Source organism: Capra hircus, chromosome 21 (assembly GCF_001704415.2).
Source record: "Capra hircus breed San Clemente chromosome 21, ASM170441v1, whole genome shotgun sequence".
NCBI classification, from domain to species: Eukaryota; Metazoa; Chordata; class Mammalia; order Artiodactyla; family Bovidae; genus Capra; species Capra hircus.
In genome coordinates this window covers 63791757-63806516 of record NC_030828.1, presented here as the reverse complement: position 1 = coordinate 63806516, position 14760 = coordinate 63791757, and the positions used below count along the sequence as shown (strand labels likewise).

The following is a 14760-nucleotide window of genomic DNA, read 5'->3' as shown; positions in this document are numbered from 1 at the left end:
GGAGGCTGGACGCGAGCAGACGTAACAGCAAAGCGGTCGGGACCACTTGGGGCAGGGCACACGGCCCATCCTTCGGGGTGGGGCGGCTGCATGGAACTGACACCCCCAGTGACCACTTGGCTAAGTGGCCAAGACAGGCTGCACTGCGTCCAGTATCTTCCGGTCATGAGGAGAGTGTATGTATACAACCAAAAGAGCACCCCATCTTCTTGTTTGTATTTTTGGTTCTTTCTTCCTGAAACTTGCTCTATTCTAGCTTGTATACCACTCTGCTCTGGAGTTGCTCAACATTCCTGGCTTCCTCCATCTCAGACACAGGCTGACTTCAAGGTCCAGGACAGACCCTCTTTACCCTCTTCCTGAGAGATCCCCCCGACCCCATTCCCGTCTCCGTGCTGTGAGCGCTGCCAGGAAACTTTCTGAACCGAATGAACTCAGACCATGCCATCTCCTGCTCACACACCTCCAGCAGCGCCCAGCGTCTGCAGTACCCACCCTCCACCAGGTGGGCACAGTCCCTGCTTCCATCCCACCTTCAGTCTAGCAAAAGCTATTCCCCTTTAACCCACAATCCAGTAACACTCCTTTCTCTAGTTTTCTCCTAAATTCTCAATTCCACTGATCACTTTTCATCCACCTAAAGACTCCACCTTGTCAGCCCCAGCTGACTGGCATCAGTCCTCCTCCGAGGCCCACTGGGCTGGTCTCTGCCTCTCACGGGGTGGCACCGGCTCAGCGGACTGTACAGCCACGTGAAACAGAGCACAGCCCCCTCTTCTGTGTCTCACACTTGCTGCCTACCCATCTGGAGCTAAAAAAAAAGATCTCCCCTGTACTGAACGCATCATTTCCCCAAAGATCCTGAGAAAAATGTAGCTTTACTGTAACGTGAAGGTCTCACAACAGTTCAATAAATAATTCCCAGGGTTCCTACCCTGGAACCAAGCAACAGAGAAAACAGAGAATCAGAAATACACCCGGTCTGCGCCTGCACGGGGGTCAGCACCACCCGGCTGGCTGAGTGGGAGGCAAAGCACCTCTTGTCTTCTCCTCTGTGATCATCCAGGCTTCCCTCACCCTGTGGTTTCCAGCACACAAACAAGTTAACCAACTCTGGGCTCCACAAATATGGGCCATATAGGTGTTGCAAAGAAGCCTGGCCCCGTAAGCAGCAGGCGGCACCCTGGCTCGTGGCTCCCCTCCTTTCTACCTACACGCTGCTGCTCGCTGCTCGGCCGGGGGCCTTCACTCCGTTGACTGCAGTGGGCTTAACTAACCTTCAAAAATAAATGCTGCTGCAGCAGTTCGCCTACATTCCTATTTTGATATACAGTCGGCCCCTCGCATCTGCAGACAGGGAGGGCGGACTATGAAACTCGAGCATCTGGGAGTCTGGTATCCAAGGCGGGTCCCAGAGGCCGCCCCCTGCCGCTGATACCAAGGAATGACTGTGTGTTGCTGAGCACATTTTCACTGCCGCTCCTGTTTTTCTTTGTACCGACACTTTCTGTTAGAGTACAATCCAAAAACACAGTCAGGGAATACACAGAGAGGACAATGCAGGTAGGGTAAAGTTTCTGATGGGCTCCAACATTAAATTTTAAGGTCAATCTAAATCTGAAAGGAAATGATTTTTTGATTAAGAATCTACAGTTTTGATAAACAACACAAAAAACTAAAACAGGAAACACAAGAACAGCAAATTACCTGCTGCTTTGTTCTCTTCTTTGGGAGAAACAACCTGTTACAAAAGAAAATACACAGTGGTTAACCAAGACTCTGAAAAGTAATCATCAGAAAAACCGATTATTCAGGCACTGCAGAATCACAGGCAGAACACAGCCTCAGACCAAAATTAACTTTGGCTTGAACCTGCAGAGCAAACCAAGGCACCTGACAGATCCTTTCTGCCTCCCTCCTTTTTCCCTTTCAAACTGGACAGAAGGACTAGCTTTTCTGCGCAGCCCTGAGCCCTCCTCGAGCTGTCGGCACCGTGGTGAGTGGGGCCTGCTGCCCTGCCACTGTCCTGCAGGTCCTCCCCCTACCGTGGGGAGGGACCTTTAAAGATACCCTGCGTCACTGACAGACCGGGGAGACGCCTACCCCAGCAGTGTGCGGACGCGCAAATGACCCCTGGCAGGTTCTGGGGCCCTGGCACAGCAATAGTAGTAGCTGGAGGACAGAGCTGCCCTGGCTCCCAGAGGCCTCCCATCCCACCACACCAGCGGTCCAGCTGCCCACAGACATGCAAATGGTGAGGTTGCAGTTCCGGGCGATCCCTCAGCAAGGGGAATACGTGCAGTGTGTGTGTGTGTGTTGAGGGGGTAGTGGAGGTGTTGCATGGGGAGCTGGCTGCCCCACGCTGAGCTGGCGCACTCACCACGGCTCGCTTCGCCTGCCGGGGGGGACTAGGCTGCGGGGATGGTTTCTTGGGTGGCTGGGCGGGCGGCGGCGGTGGCTGTTGGGCCGGCTGCTGTGAGTCCTTCTGCGGGGGCTGGGGCGGCTCGGGGCCTGGAGGCGGCTGTGACGGTGGCACTGGTGGCACTTGTGGTGTAGGCTGGAGAGATGGGGGCTGCTGCAGCTGGTGGGGGGTGTGATGAGGCATCTGTTGTTTCCCTTGTGAGTACAGATCCAGGATTTGGTGGCAAATGTCTAAACGAGAGGCAACAACTGCGTTCCTCACAAGGTTTTAAAATCCCCCCATGTCCCTTGCAGCTGTGATGCCCCTCCCTACAAGGACCATTATGCTGGGTCCTATCTGTATTAATAAATCACCCATCTCTGGTGTGTGCAGCACTGGTGTGCATTTTCAGTTCACCAAAACAATGTGCTTGGATGGAATGAACACTCTATATTAGAGAATTTAATTAAAGAATAGTTTGTGTGCACCTACTGGGGAAAATCCATTCTCGGGACTCAAGGCTCCCAGAGAAGAATGATCAGCCTGCAGAAAGCTCAGCAAGCCCCGTACCTTCCAAAACATCCACAGGGACGTCTTGCACGAACTGCTCCCACCATCTCCTGTACATGGGTTTGGAGGTCCATTCCTGTATTTCAAATTTGCACAAACGTCCCGCAAGATACATCACTGCCACTGCTATGATCTCCGGTTCCCACTGTAGTGACAAGGTCGTGCAGAGACTAGTTCAACAAGAAAAAGAGGTGACTTGACTTGGATGAGCAAACTCTTATGCTGTATCCAAATGTCTGTTTGCTTATAATCCCCTATACATGATTAAATACAGTATTATCAATAAGCAAGCTTTTAGCCTTCTAAATGTACTGAAATGAGCTACTTAACTACAGCTACTAACCTGTCTGTTCCTTAAAGAGGCAGAAGAATTCCAGCACATTCAGAAACTGCTAGGCCGTGAAATACAGGTGAAATTGCTTAAGTTCTTAAGTGGCTGGAATCCTGGTGCTGACCCTTCTCCTCAAGTGAGGCAACGCTACTTGTGGGCATTTTGTTCCCCATACAGTACCTCATTAGATCTCTGGGCTACAAGAACATCAAGGCTCTAGAACCATCGCAAAAAGTATAAAACTACAGATACATACTCTGCAACTTTTGCAAAATCAAATGGATTTAAGTATTTACTTGTCAAAATTCTCTGGTATACTGTGTTGGACTTCTGTTTCAAGCTGGTGCTAAGGCTTCAGCATCCTGTGCCACCATGATTTAACAGGTTACCCCTCTGCTGGGAAGCAGACGACCTGGATTTTATTTAACCCCAGCTCTGCTGTGTACTGGGCCCTAAAGCTGGGGCAAGTCAGTTTCCCCACTACAAAATAAGGGGTTCGGGTTAGATGACACACGAAGCCTCTGCCTGTTTGAAAACACCATGAACATGTGTACCTGTCATTGACGAATGTCCATGCCATTTGAACCAATTTTTGGATTTTGTTTTTGTCACCTAGAGATGGGAAAGAGAAGGCAAATTAGTAGCAATAGAAAGAAAACAATAAACAAGAGGCAATGAGTACTTATTTAGAGTCTACTATGCGCTCAGCAGCAGCGCTAACACGCAGCAAAGAGCAGCTGCAGGGGAGCCAAGGGCAGGGGAGCCAAGGGCAGGGGAGCCGAGGACAGACAAGCGGGCCCAGGGCCCACCTCTGTGCTCCTTCCGCATGGCCCACACTGAACCACCATTTATGGGAAACCTGATCTGAGGCTGATTTTATTAGGCTATTTAAAAAATTCTGACTCATTTTCCTGCCTCAAATCACTTGGCAACTGGATGACAGAGTCTGTTTATACATAAAAGGAAATAGCATTAGCAGCTATAATATGAATTGTCTGGCATGGGTACTTCACACACTGAACTTTCTGCTTTTCTCTCGAGAAGTGTAATCTTGAGTGTCATCAAATTATTATACAGATGATTTCAGAATGAAGAGGTTCTCTTCATAACGTTTTTTCTTCTCACCTTTGAGTTGTTTTGCATACTTGAGTAGGAATTGGTACGGATGTTCTACCTGTAAATCAAACTTTATGGTCTGCAGTAAGATTCTCTCCAGAACCATTACTTCTTCCTAAAAATGAAATAACAAATGCTGGGGTAGTAATTTCAATCACAGGTCTGAAACAGCATTAAAAAAGTGAGCTTTCCTTTTATTCTTTCGCCCAAGTTCTATTTTAGAAACTATTTTTCATTCCCTTTCTCCTCTCTCCCACTCAGGCCTTTAACACGCTCAGGAGATGATATAATTCTCAAAAGAACTACAAGTAGGAAAACAAAACAATCAGAGTTAATTTTTAAAACTACTGGAAACAAACATTCTCAGAAATGTTATTACTTTCAATACACATGAGCCCTCTTTACAAAACAGATCTTTACTTTCTAGATACATTAATAAAACTTGGTTTCCTTCCAAACCTCCATTAAAAAATGCAATCTTTCAGGCATTTACACTGAAAATTTTAAGCAAGAAAGATTATAACAGTGGCAGCTTCATGGATACCTGGACAGTGAATTGTACCAGCTAAAAGTGTGTGTGTGAATGAGGCACATCATTACTGTGTTTTAATCTTTCACCTTCTTGAAACAGGCTTTCCCAATGTCATTTATTGAATAAATCATCATTTTCTCTTATCAAACTACATCCTAAGCTACCTATACATATACACATGTGTGCGCACATCCAATCTTTTTTTTTGTTCACTGATCTGTTTGTCTATTTCTGTACCAGGACCAAAGAGATTAAACATTTGGAAGGGACAGTTCAATTATTACTTCTCTTTTAAAAAACGTTTCTTGTTTTTGCATGTTCCCCCTAATACCTGCATTTTAATATCATTTTATTTGGTACTGTTCTAGAAAAAATGAAGGCCACTATGTTCTGAGTGGGAACTCACTGATTTATAGAATGGACCTTTTAATTACACTGTATCTTCCTATCAAAAATTTGTTAATGAAAATCTTCTTTCTAGTCCTTTCATAGTTCTAAAGTCTCCCAGCCCCAACATGGTTTCCATAAATGTCTTTAAAGGTTTACTCCTGGATATATTACTTTACTGCTGTTATTGTAAATGGGATCTCTTTTGATTATACTTCCTAACTAGTTAATAAACAAGAACTTCTTGAATTCAACTGCTGTAGAGCCTGACTGAGCACTTACATTAAGACAGTTTCACTTGATTGTAAAATACTATCAATATGCTCTGTGTGGCAAGAACAGTCAGAATCACTTGTTTGAGCTTAAGAAGAGAGGGTTTTCGAGAGACTGACAATCTCATCGTTAACAGTTACATAAATCTGTTAACTCTGGGAAGAGAAGCCATGTAGATAACTGGTTTTAGGTTCAAGTATGGTATCAGTTCACAGGATGCAGAGGATTCTATTACGAGTTATTCCAGATGGCAGGGCAGGCAGGGTGAATGTGCTTCCACCCAAGTTTCCCAAGTGTTCTCTCAGGAAAGTTTTTTCAAGTCTTAACACTTTCATACAGTACAAGAAAAAAAAAAAATCTCACCGTCACTGTCTCCTCCACCCCAACCCCTCAGTATTTTTGCCAACACGTTTCCCAGAAGCGTCACAGTGTCTTCTAAATTTGGGAACCCTCTTTAACAAGTGTCCAGACTGTAGCCCATACAGTATAGTGTTACGAGACAGCTCAAGGCCTGGCCTCCCTTTGTGTTTCAGATACTCAATTAAAGGGATAAGTACAGGTCTGGGTGCCAACATCATCCCTCGGGGAACTTTCCCTGGGCCCCATACTACTTGTCTGGAGCACCTGCCTAGGTTCCCAGATGGAAAGCCCTCACCACACCTTTTAATAACCTTTCACGCCATTTATCACAACTCATAAGCAGGTCACTGGCTATCTGAATATTTGACTATAAAATCTATCCCACCACTCGACTGTAAAATCCATGCGAGCAAAGGCCATGCCTGTTTTGCTGCCTGTGAGTGTTGGTCGCTCAGTCATGACCGACTCTTTGTGACCCCACTGACTGAAGCCCACCAGGCTACTCTGTCCATGGGATTTTCCAGGCAAGGATATGGAGTGGGTTGCCATTTCCTTCTCCAGGGGATCTTCCTGACCCAGGGATCGAACCCAGGGATCGAACCCAGGTCTCTTGCACTGCAGGCAGATTCTTTACTGATGGAGCTACGAGGGAAGCCCTACTGCTACCTATGTCTAGTGATTAACACAGAGCCTGGAACAAGTATTTGTTGAGTATGTGAGATATTAACGTAACAGGGAGAAATCACATAGTTTGGGCAAAGTTTACTGGGACACGATTCAGGACCTTGTTTTTCTTACGTGCTCACACGGCCTCCCTCCAATCCGCCCTCCTCTCCTCTCCTCTCCATCGAGACGGCGCCTGTCACCGTGTCCCCACCGCTCCCAGACCCAGGTTCTTTCCTTTGGCCCTGACACCCAGTCAGGCATAGGGAGACCACATGTGAGAAAGCAGTGTGGGCTACAAAGCCCCTCTACCCCCGTGGGTCAAGCTGGCCTGCCTTAAAAGCTTGACGAGCACGGCCATGGCTCCACTTGCTGGCTCGGGGTACTGAGCCTCGCTGCTCCTGGTCAGGGTCTCAGGTTCCTGATGTGTTGGTACAGGGGGTTAAGGTTGAAAGGAGAAGAGGACTCCTCCAAAGGCACCTTGGACAACACACACCCGCGGCTGCAGCTTCCAGATCTTTCTGACTCCTCCTGAGTAACCATGGCTTGTTAGCCACAGGGTCCTTCTGCCCCTGTGACCAGACCTGACTAAAGCACAATCCATTTCTACAGAAGTCTCTGTGCTCCGTGAAAATAAAAAACCTATGGCGTCAGAAATATCCAGTGCTACATTACTTTCATAAAATACATTTTTGACCCTTGTTAGTTATGAATTTCTCATAGGTTCCCATTTTTATAAACAGGTGAACGGATTTATAAATAAGTTCAAGGGACAGGGTTACCCACACTAACAATACTCACAAAGGACCATTTATCGTAACCACAGAATGTGCAAAAGCATTCTGGCCTCTGTCACCTCCTTGAAGCGAGAAGGAAAACTAACAGACACGTGTTTTATACACACACACAGATTCTGTGGGGCGGAGGGAGGGTGACTGCCGCGGGAAGCAACACCAGCTGACTAGGAGAAACACGGCCGTGGGTGCGCCGAACATCTCTGTCTGGTCAGCTTTGCATCTTTGTGATTCTCAGTTTCTTCCCAAAATCTCAGTCTGTCATTTAGTCAAGTATCTGTTGAATGTCTACTCTGTCCAGCCAGGAGGGAACACTAGGCACCAGGCAGAACAGACAGGGTCTGAGCTCTCACAGACTACAACTGAGAAAAGGAAGACTCTCTGCATGACGATCTGGTTAGAAAGTCTACGTCATTATGGGCCGTGGCAAATGTCATAGAGGATAACTCCCATCAGAGCCCTCAGGACCGTAACGGGAGATCCTGGCATGAACAGAAGAGGGAAAGCTCCTACCGACCCCTGAAAGTGCTCTTTTTAGAACAGAATAAAAGGATGTGTACGATTATTTTGTCACCATTTCCTGACAGCAGCAGGTGTTGTGGGGAAGGGACAAGATGGATAGTCTGTTAACCTGGGTGTCTGCAACTGTTCGCGCCTTCCACCATTCTTAGGAAGCAAAAGACACAGAGCACGCACATACAGCACCTGCACTTCTGTCCGCCCAGAAGCCGCTAGAGATGAACCCGAGAAGCCAAACTGCTTCTGGGCCTAAGAGCGCCCACGGCCACGAGAGGGCTTTGCTCCTACTGGCTCTATGTGCTGCCGCCGCCGAAGGGCTCAGAAGCCGACAAAGCACATCAGTAGCTGCCACCCAAGTGTAGGGTACGTTATCCCCACTCCTTACTCACGGAAGCAAGGAAGAACATCCTCTGTATAAAGGCCTCTTAGGGATTCCAGGGACTGGCAGACACTGGGGCCACAGCCACTGCCAACACAAGGAACTCTGCCACAATGCTGCCTTGAGGAATCAAGACCTGAGCACAGGAAGCTATGATTCTTACCTTTGGGTCATCTCCAAACTGGCCAAACTGCACATCATTTAATAAACTCCGTGCTGTTTTGATGATATCTTTACATTTTTTTGGTGTTTCTTCTACTTTCCCAGCCAGAAAGAGACAACAAGCTCCTGTTACCTAAAAGGAAGACGAAAGCTCTTGATCTCACTATCAGGGCTCACCCAGAAACAGAAAGATTCGGGGCCTTCCCAACAACCGGGCGCCTCCCTTCCTGTCTTGCTCTTCTTATTCATAAACACTAGGGGACTCTAAAAGCTTGGAGCAAACTCCACATACAAACATTCCACACTGTGACCTCTAATTCGGCTTCACAAATTATTTTAAATATAGTTTTCTGAATAAAATGCCAAGTACATCATGTAGACAGAAAAAGTCACAGAAACAAGCTTTCTTTTGATGCTGTGCTCTTAGAGACACCGCCTCCCTGCCCAGTAGCCTTGCTTCAGAGAGCGTCCACCCCGTGCCACGGCCCGCGCTCTCCTTCCTCCCTCCTGCTGCCTGACTCCGGGCCAGCTCCTCTGTCACGGCGGCCTCCTCACTGCTCTGTCTCCAGCTTCCCTCTGCCTGCTTGCTCTTCTGTGTGCCCCTCCATTCACAGAATCCAGACCACATGTTACACAGCAGTCAGGCACCGTGCTGGAGTACAGAGCGGATCCTGACACGGTCTCTCCTCTGAGAATACCACAAACTAGTGAGGAAGAGACGCGTGCAAAACTGAGGAAAGCTCAGCAAAAGGAAGAAGCCACAGCAGACTAACTTCCTGCTATGTCTAATTCCGTCTTCTTCATAAAACCCTCCCATCGCATCAGTTCCCTGGTCTGGAATTCAAGGCCCACCGTAGTCTAGCTCAGACTACTTTCCCACCCAGAGTCCCACCATGCCCTTCCTGCCCACGGGACTCCTGGCTGGCTGCACGCCTCCCCCAGAGCTTGGCTCAGGCTGGTTTCCGGTGGACGACTGCTCTATCTCAGCACAGCAAGGTCCCACTAACTGCCAAGGCTTAACTCAGGCTGGCCGCTCCTCCCTGGCATTTCCCCCCATTCCTCCATGATGCAGTTAACCACCTCCCCCACCCTACCCCTCGGAGCACTAGCCTTCTCCTATGCCTCTCCCACGGCATCGCTCTCTACGTGTGCTTTGTGTTCATCAGACCAGCTGTCCTGGACCGGAAACTACTGGAGGTGGAATCTCCCACAGGACAGGTTTAAAAAGTAACTGAAGACTCATTGACATGGAACAAAGAACTCCTATGCCATCTTGGCCTTTGCTGGGTCTCAACCGTAAGGCCAATCTTATCTTGGGAAAAGTAACAAGGAAGTAAAGTACACTAACTACAACACAATTATGGTTCATATTGACCTAAATAAAAAAGTCAGAAAATATTTTAATACCGTTAATTGGGAAAAAACAAAGTTTGAACTTGATTTTGTTTATATACAGTATGTACCATACAAAAATGAATACTTCCTGGAAAATATAATAAAAAGAGCGGCTACAATCTGTCCACTGAACTATGTAGAAATAATAACATGATACAGAATTATAATATAATTAAAATACTTACATATCTTGGAAACTGCTTGAAGGAATGGAACATATAGAACCGATGAAAATAAATTATTCCAGTTGCCAGGGTGTCATAGTGTCTGTTGTTCTGGTTAAGGACTTTGGCCAAGAGTTATGTCTTCATTAAATGCAGAAAAACAATAAAAGCAAACAACAGCAAGAGACGTGGGAAAGCAAATATCATCAGTGACAAAGCAGGTGAATGGGTGTCTCAAGGTGTCAGGATTCTGGTGCAAGCTGCAGTCTGCGCTTTAATAAGGTGTGTGTGCTGTGTGCTGCTGTGGCCAAGGCTTTGCGACCCCATGGACTGCGAGGTTTCTCTGTCCATGGGATTTTCCAGGCAAGAATACCGGAGTGGGTTGCCATGCCCTCCTCCAGGGGACCTTCCCGACCCAGGGACTGGCCCTGCATCTTCCGCATGGGCAGGTGGATTCTTTACCACTGAGCCACCTAGGAAGCTTTAATAAGGCAGGGCTTCACTATCCTTAGATATACTTAATCTGTGATCAGTGGGTGCTACTTTCCATCCTGGTGGTCACAAGCTCAGTGGCTAAGTCTACACACTTAGGTGGTAAAAAGTAGAAAACCCCAAAGGAGCCAGGCAAATCTGAAGTAGCATTTAAGTAAGAAAGATATTTAAAAGCTGTTTTGGTCAGGGATGTTACTCTTTCATCTATAATGCCTGATTTAATTCTTGGTGGTGGTGGTGGGGAGCCCATCTGTTGTAGATTCCAGGAACAGGATACAGTCCCAAACGTGTGCCCACATCAAAGATGAACCGCGCCCCTTCTCGGCGGTACCGGGCCTCAGTGGCCGGATCAAGTCCTTCTAGCTGTGACGGTGTATGAGCCAAGTCTTTTTTATCCCAGTACCAACATGGTTTTGTGTGGTCCAGGTTTGCTGAGGTTACTGAAGGGCTTGAATTTTCTTTATTCTCCTTCATTTATTGAAGTAGACTTGTTCCTTCCAAAAGACTTTCGGAAAAATGTTAGAATCCTGAGAAAAAGAGAAGTAGTAATGTTGGAAAGGGATACCTCACATTAAACAATCTCCATCATTATAAATAATCTACAATTATAGATTTGTACTTGATAAAAAAATTTCCAATAGAAGACACACTACTGATTGGCATTTAGAAGACCAGGCTCATCTCCAAACACAGTTTAACACTTGAGTGACCTGTAGTATGATAAATCCCGTATTTCACAGCTTAAAAGGAAGAGCATTTGTCTCATTTCTTTCTGCCTTTCTTCATTAGACCTAGCTCCCTCATGCTGGTCTACATTCTGTTCTTTGGTAAAACCCAGGTCTGTCCTAACCCAAAAGACTTATGCTCCAAAATTATCCATTTCTTCCATCTAGCATCCAGTCAAAATTTCCCTTTTTTAGTTTACTTGATTCCATGTAGGTACTTCCACTTGGAAAAGCCACCATACTGGATGAATTAACATCTGAATACGCCACTGAACAGAGCAATGTGGATCAAAGGGGTGCAGTGATCTGGGGTGAGAGGGTGAAGGGAGGTGGTCTACAAGGGAGAGAAGTGCCTTTAAATTTTTCTTGCTTTCTCATCCTCTTCTCTTTCATTCGGAATGAAGAAATTCTCTAAAACCTCTAAGCTGAGGAAAGAAAACAATAAATAAGGATTCTCACCTAGAGATTATTGTAATATATAAATTATTTGTAAATTGGATCAGAAAACAGGAATTTTCATACAGGGCAGAGAAAAGGTTCTAAGGAGGCAGCTAGAACCAGATTGGTCTGGTTCAGCAAGAAAATAGCATTCGGGTAGCCAGGTTCTGGGCCAGGGGCTTCAGTTATCTGGAAACCTAACTTCTGGTCGGAAAAGCGACAGCGGGCAGACCGGCTCCTTGCACCTGCGAGCTCTAAAGAGAATGTGGTCTTCCTTAACAGGAAGAATGAAGTACTACCTGGAGACAAGTGATCTTCTTGAACTAATTGATGCTCTGTGTGACTGAACTGGGCAATGGATGGGAGCCGGGGGAGACTGGTTTACTAAAGCCTCAGTATATATGAAGAGCTCATAATCAGATGCTTAGCAAAAATCAAGAGCTGGTTTTTTCTTAATCTTTGATCTCATTTATGTATGTGTGTGTATCTATCTATATGTCTCCTTTGCATTGAAAAACTTGATCTTCAGTTGTACCATTTATATATTTGCTTTATCTTATAATATACCCAGAAAATGCTATATATCGGATGTCGTACTGAGATATCATTTCTCACCCATCAGATTGGCAAAAAGCCCAAAAGTTTGACAATATATTCTGCTGGCAAGGCCAGAGAAATGCAAGTAATCTCATATGCTGCTGGTGGGGGTACAGAATGGAACAACTCTCACAGAGGGGAATCTGGCGATATGTAACAAAATTGCAGCAGCATTTGCTCTTGGATTTAGCAGTTCCACTTCCAAGTATCTACTGGGACAATATCATCACAGACTGGAGACAAAGGTGCATAAGGTCATTCAAAGTATTGTCTATAACAGCAAAAACTGTAGACAGTGCGAATGCCCGTCATCAGGGCAGCAGCTGAGTAAGATGGTCCATTAACACAGACGGCGCGCCATGCAGCTGTTATGACTGAGAAAGACCTTTAACTATGGGTGTGGAGAAATTTCCAGGATCAGCATACATGGTTACAAACAGTATGTATCTATGTAAGAAAAGAGGGAAAGTAAAAATAGGTATCTTTACTTAAAAAAAAAAAAAACTTAAAAAAAAACTGGTTACCAATAAGGAATGGGAGAACAGAATGTAAAGAACTGGGATGGGAATGAGATTTCTCTGAGTACATCCTTTTATATGGCTTTCACTTAAAAACAACAACTTTTTATTTAAAAATAATTTTACATTTATAGAAGAGTTGTAAAGACAGCTGTAAAGACGAATTTTCGTATATCCTAAACCAGCTTCCCTTAAAAAAATCAATTTTGGAAACTTACTAACTACACTATATAGCCTTGATTTGGATTTTGAATTTTTCCAAAAACCTCTTTTCCGTTCCAGGATCTAATCCAGGATGCTACACTGCATTCGGGGGCTCACATTTCCTTAGTATCTTTTTATATGTTTCTCTTTCCTTGTTTATCTTGACCCTCCTAGTTTTGAAGAGTACTAGAAGATAATACCTGTCTTGGTTTAGGTCTGACACTTTCCTATTAACAGACTGGAGCTCTGAGGAAGGATGTCCTACAGCGCCCTCTCATCGCACCACGGGAGGCGACAGTGACTGCAGGATGGCTTGCTTTTCTGTTGCTTCACTGCGCTCATCTGCTGACGACGGCGCTGCCAGTTTCTCACTGTAAGTCACTATTTCTCACTTTCTATCTTCTGTTCTTTAAAAGGGAGCCCCAAGGTCCAGGCCACACTCTAGGGTACGGGAAACACCGGAATCAAGCGCCGCTGCCTGAGGGCTTGTCAGTATGAACGGCTACGTCTTTGGGTGGGGGGCGGGGTGGGGGTAGTATTTTGCAATGCAAAACAGTATGCAAAGTACCTGTTTCTCCTAGAAGTATCAGCTATTAATTTTAGCATTCCTCTGAGGATCTTGTCTGCAACCATTACTGTGGTGTTCTAGCAGCGATTTTCTATTTCTTTCCTTCCTTCAACATCACTTGGAGTTCTTTTATAAGAAAGATTTGTTCCTTCTCCCTCATTTATTTATTTGATCATTTATTTAAACAAGGATGGGCTCATCAATACTTATCTTATTCTTTGAGTTATAATCCCACCACTACCATTATTTGCCGCTCCCACTGGTCCAGTTTACAGCCACTGGAAAACAGCTCTTTCAGGCTAGCTCCTGAGTCCTACAGTCAAAGTTACAAAAGGACTCAGAAGCCAGCCTTAAGGGCATTATAGCATACAAAAAGAAAAGTAAACCCATTTTCAGTGTATAGCTTATGAATTTTCACAACATGAACATATCTGTGTATCACCATCCAGTCGGTGAGTAGAATACCACCAAAACCCCAGCGTTCTCGTTCCTCTCCTAATCACCATTTCTGGAAAGATAACCACCATCCTGACTCCTATTTCCATGCGACAGTCTTTCTTGTTTCTAAAGGATGTGCAATGAGATACTATCACTCTCTCACAACTGGCTTCTTTCGCTCAATATTATGTTTGCAAGGCTCGTCCTTGTTGCATTCTCATTATTATACAGCAGGGGTTTTCAGCCTGGGGTGAATTCGCCCCCAGGGCACGTGCTTTGGCATGTGCATGTGGCAATATTTTGGTGGTCCTAACTGGGGGGCTGCTGCTGGCATCCAGTGGCCAGAGGTCATGAATATAGCTGAACATTTTTTTTAATGCACAGAAGAATCTCTCACAACAAGGGATTAACTGCGCTGAAGCTGAGACGTTCTGCTGAGAAAAGGTCAGTTTTCATTCCAATCCCAGAGAAAGGCAATGCCAAAGAATGCTCAAACTACCGCACAATTGCACCTCACACGCTAGTAAAGTAACGCTTGAAATTCTCCAAGCCAGACTTCAGCAATTCGTGAACTGTGAACTTCCAGATGTTCAAGCTGGTTTTAGAAAAGGCAGAGGAACCAGAGATCAAATTGCCAACATCTGCTGGATCATGGAAAAAGCAAGAGAGTTCCAGAAAAACATCTATTTCTGCTTTATTGACTGTGCCAAAGCCTTTGACTGTGTGGATCACAA

The 14760-nt window shown here is 45.7% G+C and overlaps 1 protein-coding gene across 1 annotated transcript in view; it reads right to left on the bottom strand.

The window, feature by feature from the left end:
* The window catches only part of CCNK (cyclin K), a 29723-nt gene that overhangs the window by 4129 nt on the left and 10834 nt on the right, over positions 1–14760 (bottom strand). Inside the window, exons 2-9 of the mRNA XM_018066176.1 lie at positions 10816–11065; positions 10068–10149; positions 8489–8620; positions 4428–4533; positions 3857–3914; positions 2972–3141; positions 2381–2652; positions 1708–1741 (exon numbers count right to left, since the gene is read on the bottom strand). Coding sequence (XP_017921665.1) covers positions 1708–1741; positions 2381–2652; positions 2972–3141; positions 3857–3914; positions 4428–4533; positions 8489–8620; positions 10068–10149; positions 10816–11012 — 1051 coding nt within the window. The 5' untranslated portion in view covers positions 11013–11065. The remainder of the gene's footprint in view (positions 1–1707; positions 1742–2380; positions 2653–2971; positions 3142–3856; positions 3915–4427; positions 4534–8488; positions 8621–10067; positions 10150–10815; positions 11066–14760) is intronic.